Source organism: Pteropus medius, unplaced genomic scaffold (assembly GCF_902729225.1).
Source record: "Pteropus medius unplaced genomic scaffold, Ma_sr-lr_union100, whole genome shotgun sequence".
NCBI lineage: Eukaryota > Metazoa > Chordata > Mammalia > Chiroptera > Pteropodidae > Pteropus > Pteropus medius.
Window position 1 is genome coordinate 3,236,102 of NW_024342469.1, and position 18,903 is coordinate 3,255,004.

The following is an 18,903-nucleotide window of genomic DNA, read 5'->3' on the forward strand; positions in this document are numbered from 1 at the left end:
TGCCAGTCAAATATTTCAGCAACCCTAGTTTAGCCCTTAGGAAAATCCTGGATATAGTTAGCCATTTTATATATATATATATATATATAGTTAGCCATTTTATATATATATATATAGTTAACCATTATATATATATAGTTAACCATTATATATAAAAAATGGGAATAACTGAAATTCAGAGAAGTTAAATGATTTGCCATAGTATAATACTTAAAAGTGGAAGAGAGTTGGGGTTTAGATCCTTGTATTTAGAGCCTTAAATTTAGACAACTTAATACTCTACCATAGCTGATGAATGATCTATGTAAAGTTCAGCCATGTGCATTTTGAATACAGACAAGACAGTACTATTTAGACATGTATTGGCTGTATTTCATTTCTTTGGCCATGGGCAAGGATTTTTATCATTAAGAATGAATAACTTCTTTCTTTTCCCCAGGAAAATCTAATGTAATGGACGCACTTAGTTTTGTAATGGGAGAGAAAACAGCTAATTTGAGAGTGAAAAATATTCAAGAACTTATTCATGGAGCACATATTGGAAAACCTGTTTCTTCTTCTGCAAGTGTGAAAATTGTATATGTGGAAGAAAGTGGAAAAGAGAAAACATTTGCAAGGATTATCCGAGGTAGATTTTTGTAGATGTTTGCTCATGAGTCATTTGATTTTTCAAACATTAAGTCAGATTACCTTTTCTACTAGCATAGTGAATCTAGAGACTTCTTTTTTTTTTCCTATTTGATAGTAATTTGCAGAAGCAAGTAATAGTACCTGTTTGATTCTCCACTAGGACTCTTTTTTTAAGCAGACATATGTGTTCAAATTTCTCTACTGTCAAAGAGCATTTTTCTACCTAGTTATTAGGTTAAAATGTAGTGGGGAGCCTATTTTAAAGACAGACGTTTTGGATATATGTGGTTTGAAAATATTTTCTCCCATTCCATAGATTTTCTTTTATACTGTTGATCGTCTCCTTTTCTGGGCAGAAGCTTCTTCTTTTGATGCAGTTCCACTTATTTATTTTTGCTTATTAATGCTTTTGTTTTTGATATTCAAAAAATTATCACCCAGAGCAATGTCAAAAAGCTTCCTTCCCCTCTGGTGTTGTCTACTGGTAGTTTTGCAATTTTAGATCTTACATGTTCAGTCTATTTTGAGTTAATTTTTATACATGGTAAATTTGAGTTAATTTTTATACATGAGATAGGGGTCCAATTTCTTTTTCTTTTTCTTTTTCTTTTTTTTTTTTTTTTTGCATGTGGATATATAGTTTTCCCAGCACTATTTATTGGAGAGACTATTTTTTCCCCATTATGTGTCTCAGTCTTGTCAAAGATCAGTTGGCCATAGATTTATGGATTTCTTTCTGTACTATCCATTCTGTTCCATTGGTCTGTATATCTCTTTTGATGCCAGTACCATACTGTTTTAATTACTGTAGCTTTGTCATATATTTTTAAATCAGAAAGTTTGATGCCTCCAACTTTGTTCTTGTTCCTTGACCATGTTAGTCCATTTGGGCTGCTATAACAAAATATCACGGACGGGGTAGCTTATAAAACAATAAAAATTTATTTTTCATACTGGGTAGCTTATAAAACAATAAAAATTTATTTTTCATAGTTCTGGAAGCTGGAAGTCCAGGATCAGGGTGCCAGAATGGTCAGATGAGGGCTCTCTTCCAGGTTGCGGACTTCTCATTGTATTCTCACGTGGTGGAAGGGACAAGAGAGCTCTGTGGAATCTCTTCTATAAGAGCACTTACACCATTCATGAGGGCTCCACAAGCATGATTAGGCCCCATCTACTAATACCATCACCTTTGGGGTTTAGGATTTCAACATATATGTATTTAGGGGGGACACAAATAGTCAGATCATAGCACTGTCCTATCTAAAATTGCAATGTCTGTTCCCAGTACACAAATTTTCAGTAAGAAATATAATTGTATTAAATTTTAAATAGTTGTTGATATAGGTCTGATATTTATACTTCCTATAACAGCCTTTATTTTATTTTAGGAGGCTGCTCAGAATTTCATTTTGATGATAATCCTGTGAGTCGTTCTGCTTATATAGTAGAGTTGGAAAAGATAGGTATAATAGTCAAAGCACAGAACTGTCTAGTTTTTCAGGTAAGTAACTATAATATATTTCATTCATGATCTTAAAAATATATCACTATATCTTATATGTTGGTGTGCTCTACTGTTTTCAAAAGGGAACTGTGGAGTCAATTTCAATGAAAAAGCCCAAAGAAAGAACCCAGTTTTTTGAGGAAATCAGCTCTTCAAGAGACCTTATAGGTGAATATGAGGAAAAGAAAAGAAAGTTACAGAAAGCTGAAGAGGACGCACAGTTTAATTTTAATAAGAAGAAAAATGTAGCTGCAGAGCGCAAACATGCAAAATTAGAGAAAGAAGAGGTAAGGTGTTATGAAGATGTAACCACAGAAGTGTTGGACACAAAAACTGTCAGAGTTGCCAGATATTGGCATGGAGTCACTAATAAAATTCTTTTAATTACATAAGACAAAGCCCAGTATTCATTACAGATGAACTATTTGATATGTTTTTCACTTTAGGGGTTTTTGTCCCAAGTAAGCAGGACAATCTGAACTACAAAAATGATTTTCCTAACTAAAAATAAGCATGCAGGGTTTATATCTTATATGGTAGAGGCTCAAACTTTTGGATCTTATCCCCTTACCCTCTTAAAAATTATTAGGGACCCCAAAGAGTTTCTGTTCATGTGGGTTATATCTACCAATATTAATTGTATTTCAAATTAACACATTTAAAAATACTTTCATTGATTAAAAATAACAATAAACTCACATGTGTTAAATATTTTTATGAAAATGATTTTTTTTCTAAAACTAATTGGAAAGATATTATTGTTCTACATTTTTGTAATCTTAATATCTAGCTTAATAAGAGACAGATGTGAATTCTCATATCTGCTTCTGTATTAAATCTTATTTGAGTTAAGTCCTAGCTGCTTTGCTGACCATTGGTTTCTGCACCATCAGGGCAGATATCAACACAATAAAAAAAGGCAAATAAAGTCTTAGTATTATTATTAAAATAGTTTCGACCTCAGGGACTCCCTAAAAGGGTGTTGGGGATCCCTAGGAGGCCATGGCCACACTTTGCAAATGCTGTTCTGTGGTATTTTCTTGGTACTCTTCACAATACCTAACATAGTGCCTTCTATATGGTTGATAATTACTTGTGTTTAGAGTGATCTAAAATTTTAAAATGCAAATCAGATTCTGACTTTTTTGCATAAAACCTTTTCCAGTGCAGTGCTTTCCACTGAGAATCCAATCTCCTTATCCAGCCTTCTGATTTGGTCCCTATTCACCTCTCAAGCCTTAACTTCCTCTACTCTCCTACCACATTGACCTTTATTATTTATTGAACATCCTATACTCCATTCTAGCCGGGAGCTTTTGCTATTCTCTCTGCCTAGATAGCTGTATGCCTAATTTTTGCATGGCTGATACTCATTCAAGTTGTCATAAAAAAGCCATTTTCTCAGGCAGGCATTTGCTGTCCATGCTCCCAGTCTAAATTAGCACTGTCTCATTACCCTATTTTGTTTTTTTATAGTACATATTGCAATATAATAATATCTTGTTTATTACTTGTTTTCTTGTATATAGTACTGTCTCATTACCCTATTTTGTTTTTTTATAGTACATATTGCAATATAATAATATCTTGTTTATTACTTGTTTTCTTGTTTACTTTCTTGTCATCCCACCTGCTCTCATTAGAATAACTAGGTTATAAATTTATAGGAGCAGAAACTGTTTCTATCTTGTTCTTCAGTATAGTCCCAATACAAAGAACAGGACCTGGCACACGGTAGGCAATCAAAAAATATTTGAAGAAATAAATGAAAGGTAGATGTGTTCCTTATTAGTGATGTTTTTGTTTCTTCATGTTTTTGGCATGTGTGTATATGTCCTTGGTTTTATCAGTGGAAAGGGGTGGTATCTGAAAGACTATAGTACTCATATTGAAATAGCTCATATAAATGGAGAATTGCAGGACTTTAAACATAAGGACAGAATAGTCCAGCTTTCTCATTTTTTACAACATCCTGGCAGATGGCTGTTTACCTGTTAAGTGGAATGCTTCATTGGTTAGGAGCTTTCCTCTCAAGAAAGCCCATTCCTTTATTTATTCATGGTATAAATGCTAAGGAAATTCTCCCGTTTCACATATAATTTAGAATTTTAATAGTCGTATTAGTTTTCTTAGAAAAATTACATCCTATAGCAGGAATTTTACCTGAAATAATTGATTTTAGAGTTACTAGGGACCTTAAAAGTCGTATAATTTCCTTTCATTTACAAATGAGGAAGTCGATGTCAAAAATGTTAATGGACTTGCCACACTGTGAGGTCAAGACAGAAATGGGGCAAGGACCCAGGTTAGTGGTGCCACTTCAGTGTTTATACTGCCATACCACTGAGTGTATGAATATAAAATCATTTACCAGTTCATTGGTTTGTTGTAAAAGTGTATCCAGAAACCTTCTCCAAATAATGCCACTTTTGGCAAGAACACTGTTTCTTAATGATATAAAGAATCATTCATTAGATTATTTGTTGGCACCATGGCTAAGTTTATGAAATGTCAACTTAAACATGTGCCCATTTAACATGGTTGAATTGTACTGTTTTGTAGGCAGAACGTTACCAGAGTCTCCTTGAAGAACTGAAAATAAACAAGATAGAACTGCAGCTTTTCCAACTGTATCATAATGAGAAAAAAATTCATTTTCTGAGCACTGAGTTAGAGCATATGAATAGGGACTTGGGTGCCACAAAAGAGTCTCTTTCTCATCATGAGAACATTATTAAAGCCAATAAAAAGGAACACGGAATGCTAACTAGACAACTGCAACAAACAGAGAAAGAAATAAAGTGAGTTTTAAAAAGTAGTTATTAACAGTTGGACTCTAGATCAATAGAGTGAAAATAAAAGTGACATTTTTAAAGCTGATTTTTTAAATAAACTTTTTTACTTAGGAATACTTTCAGATATACAGAAAAGTTTTAAAAATGGTGTAGAGAGTTCTCATACTCCCCACACTCAGTTTCTCCTCCTTATAACATCATACATTACTAGTATGATACGTTTGTCAGAATGAATGAACCAGTGTGGGTACATTACTATTAACTGAAGTCCAAACTTTTAATCTTGTTTTCTATTTTTCACCTGTTGTCCTTTTTCTGATCCAGAATACCATATTACATTTAGTCATCACATTTCCTTAGGCTCCTCTTGGCTGTGACAGTTTCTCAGACTTTGCTTGTTTTTGATAACCTTGACAGTTCTGAGGAGTATTGGTCAGGTTTTTTGTAGACTGTCCCTCCACTGGAATTGTCTGATAGTTTTTCCGTAACTAGACAGGGTTTATTGGTTTGGGGAAGGAAGAGCACAGTTGTAAAATGCCATTCTCATCACATTATATGAGGGATGTTGACATATATTAGATGTTATGTGACATATCATCTATCTAACATACTGTAATATCAACCCAGCATCACTGTTGATGTTAAACTTTTCTTGCTTATCTATAACCTCCCACTCTAACAGTGAGAAACCTGGATTCCACAATCTGCCATTCATTTGCTCAAGTGTTCAGTTCCTGTAATTACGGATGGCAGTGTCAGAATTGTTAATAACCCATACCCTCAGGGGAAGCAGCCTTATCAACTAGAGTATGATGCTTATGTATAATGCCTTTTGCTTTTAGTTTTAACAGACCCCACTCCTTTCTAAAGTTACTTAGTTTAGCACCTTTTCTCCCCACTCCCTTCTGTAAGGTGGTTTCATATATATGTAATACAGTTAGATTCTTTTGTCACATTCTGTGTTCCATGTAGGATCCATTGGCCCCCCTAAATAATTTTTTTTAATTTGCATACATTAAGATACACTCTTGGTGCTGTAAAGTTTTGATAAATGCATGATGTCACGTGTCCACCATTACAGTATCCTATGGAGTATTTTACCACTTATAAAATTCCCCTGTACTTCACCTGTTCAATCTTCCCCCTCACCTTTGGCAACCACTGATCTTACAGTCTCTGAAAGTCAGTTTTTAGAATTTATTTTTAAGTGTATGATTAGATCAGAAGAACTTCCCTTTATATATTATAAAATTTAATTTCTTTAAAGAAAACTATTTTTCTTTTTAGATCTCTTGAAGCACTTTTAAATCAGAAGAGGCCTCAGTACATTAAAGCGAAAGAAAACACATCTTACCACCTCAAGAAATTAGATGTGGCTAAGAAATCAATAAAGGACAGTGAAAAACAATGTGCTAAACAGGAAGATGACATTAAAGCCCTAGAGACAGAGCTGGTTGATTTAGATGGTGCATGGAAGAGTTTTGAAAAGCAGATTGAGGAAGAAGTCTTACGTAAAGTGCGAGACATTGAATTAGAAGCCAGTCAGGTGAAAAAGTCAACATATGGGAAATCTTCTGTTCCTATTGTTTCAGCTTCTCCTTTTAGTTAGAAAAAATTTGAAGGATGACCTCTCTTTCTGATATTTTAAAGAGATTGTCTTCAGAATATTTTAAAGAGATTGTCCTCAGAATCTAAATTATGGGGTTTTAAATTTTTTAGCCTGTATATAGAATCTAATCTTTAGACTGGACTATTTTTTCTTTATAAGATTAAATGGAATGATAACTTTTTCGAGTTCATTAAAATCATAGGAAATATTTCAAGATGATTACATGATGTCGTTTCATAATAGGTTAATTCTTATGTTTTTAAGGCAATCATTTTTTTTCTCATGAATGTTATAAAAACTTAAGAGTCAGATACATATGGCTCTGAAGAGACATGATCACTTAATTGACGGGGAAATTGATTAAGATGATTTAAAATATGAAGTGATGAATTAATATCCAATTTAGTATATAAGATTTAATTATAATAAATCAATAGTAAATATCAAAAACAATTTGTAATTCAGAGTTTTCAAACATTCAGCTAAATTTATCATTTATCTCTTTCATTAACTTTATAATAGTCTTACAATATATATGCTAAAATAATTGTGACTATAAATAGAAAAAGCACATGATTTTCTCTGAGCTTCTCTTCCTTGTGGAATATTCATAAGTTTTAATCCCCTTTTCCTTTTAAGAATTTCTTAGACCTTATAGAGTTGATTTGGAATCCTTTATTAATCTATCTAAATAGTTTTAAATAAGACATTCATTTTATTTTTATCTTACCTGGAGAAGATAGCCAGTTCTCATCTAATTTATGTAAAAAGTACTTTTGATAAGACTAAGTATCTGTTAGTAAAGGATGTCATATAAAAAATTTCCTCTCATGCTTCTTTGAGTTAGCAATGTTTAAATGCTTTTTATACAGCTGGAGAATTATAAAGAACTTAAGGAACAAGTAAGAAAGAAAGTGGCTATAATGACCCAACAACTGGAAAAACTACAGTGGGAACAGAAGGCTGATAAAGAAAGATTGGCATTTGAAAAGAGGAGGCATGCAGAAGTTAAGGTACCTTGGTTTGTGCAGTAATGATTTAGAATTATTTTCAATGAAATTTTCTTACCCTTTTAGTTTTTTGATATATAAGATTTGCATCAGACATGCATCAGGCAATTAATAAAAAATTCTGGATTACCTGTTATGCTGCTTAATGTCATTGAGGTGTTCTTTCCTGGTCTAAGGTATAGGTAGGGCTTCCTTCCTGTAGTCAGTAAGCATTTTCTGTACATCCGTATAGTGATGGGCATGGGCAGATGACATGGTCTCTGTTCTTACATCTATTTTAGTCCAGCGAAGTTAAGAGGAGGATAGTTAAAGGGAAAAAAACAGAGGTATCGTAATAGAGGTGAATGCAAAGCTATTTGGAACAAGAGCACAGCCCAAGAGCAGCTCAATAGTCTACATGGAAAGTAACCATCAGGATAGCATTATACTGGTCTGCCTTAGAGTAAGACAGACCTGGCTTCCAGTCAGTCTTGTTCTGTTACTGACCCGTGTAATCTTGGCAAATAACTAAATTATTTAATTTCTCTGGGCTTTGATTTCTTCATTTGTGCAATGAGAATTGGTATATCTACTGCATAGTGAAAGGCAGGTTGAATAAGGTGAAAGTGAGTATGCTAATACATGAGGCATCTGGTCTTTTCCTCTTAAGCCTCATGACCTTCATTTCAACAATAACAAATCATCACACATTCTGAAGTCTGTGGGTCATCCTGAAAATGTGACCACCATTTCTAATAAGAATTGTAATGAGGAAATGGTTCTGAATTATATATACATTTGATTTATAAATGAATATTTGTAATTTAGAGGAAAAAAACATCTATTTGCTAGGCACTTTACATTCATTAGTGCATTTATGTTTCACAGCTATACTGTAGGGGAAGGTCTTTGTGCTGTAGGGTACAGATGAAGAAACAGGGTCGGGATTTCATAATGAAATATGTCTCTAGAAATAGGTCTGAAATTTTCCAGAAGCAACAATAATATTATAATGTAGTGTTTATTTGTACATGCTATGTTTATTAGCTCTGCTGTAAACCCAATTAATCTTCAGTCTTACGAGGTAGATATTATTATGTCCTCATCCTGGTTTTTTCTCTTTTCTTCATTTTCTACTTTTGTGATCACTATTCTCATAGCTTACAACTTCATATATCCAGCTGCTTCCTCAGCATCTCCATTCCAGATGTGGAATAGACATCTCAAACCTACATTCTAAACTGAACTTCTGATTTCAGTTCACACCCAAATGTACCCCACACGTAGTCTTTCTCATCTTGGGTGATGATTCAACCTTATTGGTTGCTTAGGCCAGAAACCTTGGAGTTTATCTTTAACTGTTTTAGGAAATTCTGTTGGCTCCACCTTCAATGTATACCAAAAACTTGATCACTACTCTCCACTTTTACTGCTGTCACCCTGGTCCAAGTCACCATGTTTTCGTTTGTTTGTTTAGATCAGTGTAGTTACTAGTTTTCTCTGCTTCCACTCTTGTCTCCTCCACAATAGTCTGAGCAGAGCAGCTTAAGTGATGCTTTTACTATCTAATCGGGTCATGAAACTTCTTTTTGAAGTCCTCAAGAGGCTCCCAATCTCACATAAAGTTTAAGTCAAAGTCCTTGAGTGTGCTACATGAACCTACCTGATCTACTTAATTTACCTCTCAAACCTTCCTCTTTTTCTATTCTCCCTCTGGTTCTTTGTGATCTAGCTATACAAGCCTCCGGGAACATATCAGACATGTTTCTGCTTTAGGGCCTTTGCACTGGTTATTCCTTAGCCTAGAACATACTTTCCCTATATTTATTTTTAACTCTCCTACTCTAGCAAGTCTGCTCAAACATTGCTTCCCCAATGAGGCCTGCCCTATTTAAAATTGTAGTCCCTGCTGCCCGACTCTGTTTTTCCCACAGCATTTATATCCTAACTTTAATTTACATAGTATATTTGTCTACCTTCCCCCTCTGGAATGTAGACTCCACAAGAGCAGGGATGTTCATCTGTTTTATTCACTGATACATCCCAAGTACCTAGAATAGTCCCTTACTGAGAGCAGATAATAAATATTTGTTGAATAAATGAATTCTGTAGATGAAGGAATCAAAGCACGAGATGGCTAAGTGAAATAACTGGGATTTCTTAACACTTTGTCTCCAGAATGAATTTTGTTTTTTTTCTATCAACAATTACTTTATTTTTTAAATTATTTTTTTTAAATTTATTTTATTAGTTTCACGTATACAGTACATTGCTTAGACATTTATATAGTTTACAAAATGATCCCCCTAATTGCTCTTCCTCTCATCTGGCTCTCCACCTAGCCAATACATTAATGTTAACTGCATTTCCCTGTGCCATGCTCCCCATGCCCTTGACCATCTCTCAACTACTAATTTGTACTTCAGTCCTTCACCCCATTCTCCCAGCCCCCCCAACCCTCCTCCCCTCTGGTCATCACCAAATTGTCCTCTGTATTTGTGAAGAATGAATTTTCTTAATCTCTATACTTTACTGCCTTTCATTGTAGTCTCTTTGTGATTTGGCAGATGAAAATACGAACAAATATAAGAGGGGTAGTATATGGTAATCATGTGAGTGGAAAAGACATTTTGTGGAGAAGGAAAACATAGTAACATAGCAGTAATTTTAAAACACTTGGATAATTTGTATTGCATTATAAAATTATACACCGATTTCTGGAAATACTTATTGCACATTTTTGCCTTTGTGCATGCTAATTTTAGAAAACCTTATCTTTTTAAAAAATATTTTTTATTTGTCAAAACCTGTGTATCTTTACATGTTAAATTCTATGATTACTCATATCGAAAAGCCTTCCCTAGCTTGCCTTTTCTACCCATCCCATCAAAAAAACCCTGAAAATAATTTCTTCCTTATCTAATCACATTCTTAATCTGTATCTAAGGGATTTTTTTTATCAAATTGAAGGAAAAGTACAGTTAGTGGGTATAACTCTGCTAGACTGGAAGCCTCTTAAAGGCAGAGTTCATAATAGCATCTGTTGTAAACCTTGTACTTAGTAGATGTCAATATGTGTTGATTGAATTGCTGTTGTCTTTTGAATACAAAAACACTGGTAGAGGAGGCAATAACATGTCTGGGTGGAAAGATGAGAAATCGCTAGGTGGTGGGCAGTGCTTGGTTTTCCCAGACGACCAGCATGATCAGCTGGCATCTCAAATCCAGAATGCCTGGTACCAAAGCAGTCTGGTTTTCTCCTAGTCTGTGTCCAGCAGGGCACCCAGGCCCTGACACACCTCCCTGTGGGATGACGGCCGTGGCCTTTTACATTTTCTACAGGAAAGCCTATTCTTCAATCTAAGCTGTGCATAACAGGTGGTGATCCCTAAGAGACCTACCTGGCATGTGAGGTAGTGACCACAAAGGAGCCCATCTGGCATGACACAGGCCCTGGGAGTGGCCAGAGGAAAGGCAGAGGCAGGTGTTTCCAGTTGACTAAACTCTGTGTTCCTCATTAACTAATCTCGTTTCTTTCTTCTCTGAATGGAATTCTTAAGTGAGATATTAACATTTCAATGTGGGGATTCTAATTTCAAAATGTGTGAGTTCCTAGAGAAAATGAACTGTGTCTTGCTTATTTTTATGACTCTGGCACCTAGCGCAGATGTTTGTTCAGTGAATTTGTGTGATAAATGAGTAAAATGAGATATTATCTTCAGAAAATGTTAATTCCTTTCCATTTGGAAACTTTGGTATTTCTTGTCTTTACTGATATCGTACACTGAAAAAGAATTGTGTTTTTGTTTTTACTTTTGTACACTTCTAGTTTTAGTGTACATAGTAATGGAATGAGACAGATTAATGTTGCTATAGTGCACAGGATGAATTAGACGGGGGAAAGGTTAAAGACATGACACCAATTGGAGACCACCACTGTCCTTGGATTGGGTGATAATGTGAATGGAGCAACACTTGTGTGAAGCCCTCCTCCCACAAGCCTACAGATGCCTTATATGTTCCTAAACTGATATAACACTAAGCAACTCCACTGGGATGACAGTCGTCTCTCCCCCCAGACCTTGGCCCTTGAGAGCAGGGGCTCTGTCTCCTTCTTTATTTTATCTCTAGTCCCTAGCACATGGTAGCCTAGCCAGTAAATAAATATTTATGAAATGAATTAGTTTGAGGGACAGATAAGACTGTGTATAGATATTTGAAAATAATCCCGTGGAGTTTGAGTTTACTGGAGTAGACTCCTGGAGGTAAGATATCTAGTAAATGGTGGTACCAGGATTTGAACCTCAATTCTTGTAACTTCAAAACTACACCATCCTAGCTTTTCAAAATTAAAATTTGCTTTTGTGAGTATTTTTTTATGGTTACATTTGATATATTTCAAATTTAGAACAACTAAAGATATTACAGTAAGTTCTAAGCATATAGTAAGAAATAATCAATTTTATTTGTATTGAGTTGCTATAATTGATTTTAGGTTTCATTTCCTACTTTAGGAAAATCTAAAACAAATAAAAGAACAAATAGAAGATCATAAAAAACGAATAGAGAAGTTGGAGGAGTATTCAAAAACGTGCATGTAGGTATAGTAAAAAAAATATTCCTTGCGGTTTTCTAATTTTCAAGGATCTGGTATATTTGTGGTATATTCATCAAATAAATGCTTTCATAGTATAACAGTGTTTTTATTCCATTGTTTTCATGTCATTGTAGATAATTAAAATTGTACTTAACGACATAAATAAAATATTTAAGTGTTAAATATTTTCCAGTAGTGAAACTTAAAACTCTCTTTTGGTATTGATATTTTATAATAAAAGTTATGTCATAAAAACTAGTACAACCTAAGTATTCTACCACTAAGAATTTTTTAAATTGGCATTTATTATTATTAAGCTCATGGTGATTGCTCTGGTTATAGTCATCTGTCCTTTGTCAGTATTTAGAAATACGTATCTTTTGAGTCAACAAAGAATGATCAAAATCCCTTTTGCCCAAGTTTGATACTGGATGTATTTTATTGCATTTTTCATCATTTAAAATTGATAGAGCACTATTCCATTCCCCTGCGGTGCCAGACCCGACTATATGGTATTTTGTAATTCCTAAATTTGGTTTTTCTTTTTACCATATAATTTATGTTGTTGTTATGTAGCGATTGCTTGAAGGAGAAGAAACAGCAAGAGGAAACCCTAGTGGGTGAAATTGAAAAAACAAAATCAAGAATTTCTGAAATTAATGAAGAGATGACTCTTATTAGAAGTGAACTGCAAAATGCTGGCATTGATAACCATGAGGGGAAACGTCAGAAGAAGAGAGCAGAAGTTCTGGAACACCTTAAAAGACTTTACCCAGATTCTGTGGTAATTAGAATGAATAGTTAATTTAAACAAAAAGGTTAAACTTTTTTATTTGGGATTAAAAGTGTTATTATATGGAAGCAGAATTATTTCAGAAAGTTTTAAGTTTTGTTTTAAATTATTTATATTTAAAATATAATAGTAAATAATTGGGGTAAAATGTAAGTAACTTCCAGTAGTATTATAGATAAATGATTATTGGGGAGAAACATTGACATAAACATGTTACACAGAAAGTCCAAGTTATGGCCAGTATCCCCAAAGGACATGGGTACTGTGAAGTAGTCTGCCCCGCTCCAGACAAATATCCTCAAACCTCATATTCTTCATGGTTTCAATTTTTTTTAATTCTATTTTCAATAGACATCATTGGCATGATTTTATAACAATGAAGTTTTGTTCTCTAAATCTGACTGTGCATCCAGTATTGCTAGTGTATTTCATTAGCCCCAATACAGTAATATCTAATCTGTTGCTTAGGGTGTCAACTTCACAAAATTATTTCTTTTGGTATTGGAGTCTGGCATCTCACTCTCTTGTCCCTAATCCCAGTGTACACTGTGCAGCCCTTATTTCAACGTGGCCTATTTTCAGCATTTGGCAGTTAGCCACTTAACTCTGCTTTGAAACACCTGCCCTTTGGCCTTTATGATGCCACACTCTCGTGGTTTTCCTCCTTTCTGGCCACCTCTTCTGACTTTCTGACTCTTAAATGTTGGTCTTGACTTTTAGATAATGATGGAGGAATAAGGCTTGGTCACAGAATCCTTTCCCCAGTACCAAACAAAAGGACAAAAACTAGTTTTAAAAACCTAGTTCAACAACCAAACAAGGAAAGGGGCTCATACATCTAATGCCGTAAACTTCAGAAAATGATAATAGCCCAGGATTTTTTAAAAAATGAAGTATAGCAATCCTTATTTTTAACTCTGCAGAAGGCAAACGGATAAATTAATTCCTGAAACATCTCATTTAGTATCCCTTAATATAGCAAGAAGCAAATTCATGTCTATTTGTTTCCTTTTGATTAAAACTGTGGATCAGAGAATATGAACCTCTGATGCTCTTAGATAAAAATGAAGTCTTGAGAACTCATTAAATTGAAAGCCATTTCAAAGCCTTCCCCCCAAAATAGGATCTGTCCTCTTCCCCCAAGGTAAAGGAACCTTAATATGGACTATTAATTAAAACTCAGAAGAAAGAGCAAAACTCAGATATTCAAACAAAGCATATGCAGAGCCTTAGCTCAGCTCTCACTTGCCCCTGTCCTCTAAGCCCTTAGATCATAGGAAATAGATCGGAAAATACCTGGGAGGTAAAACAGAAAATACTCCATCAGCTGGTACTCAGAGGAGATAACCATCTCAGTTCTAAGTGAGGCAATCGAAAACGTTATCCACAGCAAATAAAAGGTCTGAACAGAGCTGTCCACATTAAACACAAGCGAGGTGAAAAGAATTGCTATGGCAGCTATAGGTACATATAATAATAGAAAAATGATTTTAAAAGCATTTAGAAGTCAAAGACTAGTCTGGAAGAAGGTTACCGAACAAAATTCCCCATACGTGTTTCGTACTATGGACAATAAGAGCTTGAATTCATAAAACTAGACTCATATGAGCTAAAACAATAAAATGAAAAGTAAAATATACAACTAAGAAAAATTAAGAAGAAACATTACTGAACTAATAAATTGCAAGTAGCGAGGAATGGGTTACACAGCTGAGCAGTGCTGCCCTCGGAGTAGGGCTTGAGTTACAGTTGTCCTCCCTCGTCCACGGGAATCCACTCCAAGACGCCCGGGGACACCCGAACAGGCAGATGGTGCCAAACCCTGTGTATATGTGAGGGATAGATAGATGTATATGGAGATATGGATATGGATTTCTTCAGTAAATTTGTGTCTTCTGCCCACAAATTTAATGCCTTTTCATCTTACCACTTATCACACACTGTGGCTGGAACTTTCGTAGTTTGAGGTGTGACAGCAAAAGTAGCACACAAATTTTTTTTTTCCCTTCATAATTTCACTGATAAAAGATTTGTTTTTAGTGTAGATCTTAGCATCCTCAGCACAGTTTTATTTTTTTTCTTCATTCCTTATTAAGTCTAGAACTTCCACCTTTTCACTTAAAGAAAGCACTTTTTAGCTTCTCTTTGGCACATCGGAATGGCCAATATCACTACGCTTGCGCTGTGGGGCGACTGTGAAGTAAAATAAGGGTGACTCGAACACAAGCACCGCAGTCCCACCAGTCGATCCGATCATCATCGAGATGGCTGCTACGTGACTAATGGTGTGCAATTTAAAATTTATGAATTGTTTATCGAATCATTTATTTTTGGAATTTTCCATTTAATATTTTCAGACTGTGGTCGACCACAGTAACTGAAACCATGAAGGCGACAACACAGAGGGGGACTACTATAGTCACAGGTGAATGGAGAAGAAAAAAACAAAGCAGGATAATCAATATTAAAGACAATCACGATCAAATAAGAAATTGGTACTCCTGAAGTAGAACCTAGCAAATGAAGAAAGAATCTAAAGTTACGAAATTGACTCTTCAGATATTCCAGGGAGCATGGTTACAGAACAGTTGCCATTCTGACATTCTTAAGTAAACTTTTTGAATTTCAGGCTAATTAATTCTTGACCAATCTTCAGAGCTCTAATACCACTTATTCGTGAGAAACCTTCCCTGACTTCTCAGGTCAACCTGGTTCCTGTCGTATACTCTCAGTGCTCTGTGCTTTATCACAGTGTCTGTTATAACTGTTTTGTGCATGTGTATAATAACCGATTATTCATACCCTTTCCCCCCTACTAGGCTAAAAGCTCTGTAAGGTCAGAGAGTATCTGTTTCGTCCGGTTGTTTACCCAGCATCTAGACACCTAGCTTAGTACCTGCATGCAGTGGTGGGGGGTCCTCATGGATTCTTATTTAGTAAACAAGGGGATAGATAAATACTATTGAATTATTGTGGCTTTGTAAGATATTTTAATACCTTGGTGAAACTAGCCCCTCTTCATTACTCTTTTTTTAAATAAAGTGTGACACTTTATGGATATTTCATAAAGAAACTTCCGTCCATTTGAATGAGACTCTGTTAAATTCCGATGTTTATAATTTTACAAAATTAGTTTCTAGTTTACGTTGCTTTGTTACATTGGAAAAAAATGAATTGTTCCTCACTAATATATTTGTTATTCTCTCTCTCTTTTTTTTTTTTAAACCTAAGTTTGGAAGACTCCTTGACCTTTGTCATCCTATTCATAAGAAATACCAGTTGGCTGTTACTAAGCTTTTTGGCCGGTACATGATTGCCATCGTTGTAACCTCTGAAAAGGTAGCAAGAGACTGTATTCGATTTCTGAAGGAAGAAAGAGCTGAGCCCGAGACATTCCTTGCTCTAGATTACCTTGATGTAAGAAATTTCTAATACTTAGTATTTAGTAGTGATAAAATTTTGTTGTTTATTTTTTTTTTACGTCAGACAGGTAATGCGCCGATGTCATAACCAGGTTTGAGGGACACACATCTCACAAGAGCATGAACACTTAATCATCATGCTTATGAACTATAAAAGGATCAAAATCTTGTCTTTTAAAGTATGTCTTTATTGCCTAAAACTATGGTAGCGATTGAAAAAAATCATAGCTTGTGTGCCTGTCAGTCACTCAAGAGGCTGGTGTTAGTGTATTAGCAGGCAAAAAATAATATCAAGTAGATGCTATCATTTCTTCAATATCTGGTTTTGCCATAATTCTACCTTGATGATTTTGAGGACATTGCTCTGGCCTACTAGCCAGCAATTTGTTTTATTCAATAGCAAAGAGTAGGAGATGGGTAAGACGTACGGCGTGTTGATGAAATGCCAGCCCAGAGTCTCGACTGTAAATATGTGGTCCAGGAAGCAATGTGTCAGCCTTTGGTGGAGCAGGCTGTTTTGAGCCTTGAGGTGTGTATTGAGAGGCCTGAAAGTACCCAGAGTCGAAATTCCTGACACAGGAACTCTGTCATTGTCGCGACTGATATCCTTCAGGGATTTTTTTTCTCTGTCACACTTTCAAGACCCTGAGCTGCAGGGAGTGTGCACAGTGGTTAAGAGCACATGCCCTAGGCTTGAACTGACCTCAGTCCTACTTTTAATTGGTTCTCACAAACTGTTCTTAATTTTCCTGAGCTTCAGTTTCCTCATCTGTGAAGTGGAGGAAGTAGTCCTTACCTTATTAGATTATTGCAAAGCATCGCTACAGGGAGAGTACCTAGCACAGTGCGTGTTGCAGAGAAGGGGCTCAGCAGATGCTAGCTGGGTGCTAATGGTTCAGACACGCCTTTTGCTTATACCTTCTGCCCACTAAAACTACTTAACCTAGTTCATCTGTCTGTTAAAATCCTGTTTTACTTATTTCATGCTTAAGATTTTTTTCAAGGCACACTCATTTTTTAAAAATTTAATACAGAAGATTATAAAGGAAATATTCTTACCTCTCCTCAGTGCTGAATTCCTTAATTTAGATTGCTTCCATACATACAAATTTGTATAAATATATACTCCCAAATATATACATATTATACACATTTTGGTTGTCTTTAGGGTTTTGTTTTACAAAAATGTGATCATACTTGCTGTTTTTCAGTAATACATTGCAGATACTTTTTTGATCTATTTATAGACCCAATTTAAATGTCATATCAAAGAAGGTACGAAAGTTTTTCTGATCATTTAAATCTAAAATGACTTTGAATTTCATGATGTTTCATATGTGTCACTCTTTTGACACATATGTAAATGGGTATGATCCCCCACCAGACCATAAGATTTTGAGAGCACAGAGCACTTCTCATAAATTGCTTTGTCTCAGCTCGTTAGTGACAGAGTTGGATCTGGAAATTACTGTTTCTGGCTTTTGGTGAGTATACTTTAATAAATACTACATGAGCCAATGGTGGGATATGGTTCATCAGGTTCTTGTCAAACTTTTATTGTATATAAGTGCATACTATTAATCTCTCACTGTCGTGCTTATATACATTTTTTGAGAATGTCCTGAGTATTTGATTTTTATTTTAACATATCTAATACATTAACTACTTTTTAAACCTTTTAGATCAAGCCCATCAATGAAAGATTACGGGAGATTAAAGGCTGTAAAATGGTGATTGATGTCATAAAGACTCAGTTTCCTCAGCTGAAGAAAGTAATTCAGTTTGTGTGTGGAAATGGCCTTGTTTGTGAGACTGTGGAAGAAGCAAGGCACATTGCATTCAATGGACCTGAAAGACGGAAAGTAAGAGGCTTTAGACCGCACTTTTGGATAATTTGAAGCAGTATTTGTAAGACTAACATCTTATACACACAAACGTAAATGCTTTCATATAACTCTTTTAATAAGGACAAAAAACATAGAACCTAAGATGGTAATGGCTTCAGTAGTTTTTATAATGTTCAGTTGAATTTTAAAGAAAACTAACTTCTGTAGCATTTCCCAAGATCATAAATTATATTTTGGAAATTAGATTTATTATAATAATACTTTAAAGCAGTTTATTTTTTACTTTTCATATAATAAATGTCTTTGCTCAATCTCAATATTCCTTGCATTTACATATATAGTACATGTGTTTGTGAATGTCAGCAAAGATTTTAGGCGCTTATTTTATAATCTGGGTTAATTCTTTCGTAGCTTAATGGAGATACAGCTCTCCTTTTACACATTCAAGGTTTTAACACATTTGAAGTTATAGAAATAAACAACTGAAATGAGGTTACTGAATACTAATCTCTCAAGGAAATAATTTTGGTTTTAAAAATAAATATTACTTTAGTCTCAGTTGATTAGAGTTTGTATTTAGTTAAGCAATGTTTAATTCCTCAGATTATCTGACAGTTTTTTTAAAAACTACATTTGTGATGAAGCGTTACAGAGTACCTAAGGGCATAAGCTATGAAGTAAGACCAGTGATGCTACTTGGTAATTAATTATGTG

The 18,903-nt window shown here is 34.8% G+C and overlaps 1 protein-coding gene and 1 non-coding gene across 3 annotated transcripts in view; one reads left to right on the forward strand and one right to left on the reverse strand.

Annotated features, from left to right (window-relative positions):
- SMC1B (structural maintenance of chromosomes 1B) overlaps positions 1–18,903 on the forward strand; it is a 54,239-nt gene that overhangs the window by 1,905 nt on the left and 33,431 nt on the right. For both annotated transcript variants that reach the window (XM_039863195.1, XM_039863196.1), the window contains exons 2-11: positions 440–628; positions 2,022–2,134; positions 2,221–2,424; positions 4,700–4,938; positions 6,220–6,478; positions 7,414–7,554; positions 12,045–12,127; positions 12,704–12,911; positions 16,152–16,337; positions 18,025–18,204. In XM_039863195.1, coding sequence (XP_039719129.1) covers positions 440–628; positions 2,022–2,134; positions 2,221–2,424; positions 4,700–4,938; positions 6,220–6,478; positions 7,414–7,554; positions 12,045–12,127; positions 12,704–12,911; positions 16,152–16,337; positions 18,025–18,204 — 1,802 coding nt within the window. The remainder of the gene's footprint in view (positions 1–439; positions 629–2,021; positions 2,135–2,220; positions 2,425–4,699; positions 4,939–6,219; positions 6,479–7,413; positions 7,555–12,044; positions 12,128–12,703; positions 12,912–16,151; positions 16,338–18,024; positions 18,205–18,903) is intronic.
- Positions 16,401–16,502, reverse strand: LOC120603045 (small nucleolar RNA U13). Its single transcript, XR_005652951.1, has one exon. It is a non-coding gene; the product is annotated as a small nucleolar RNA U13 (small nucleolar RNA).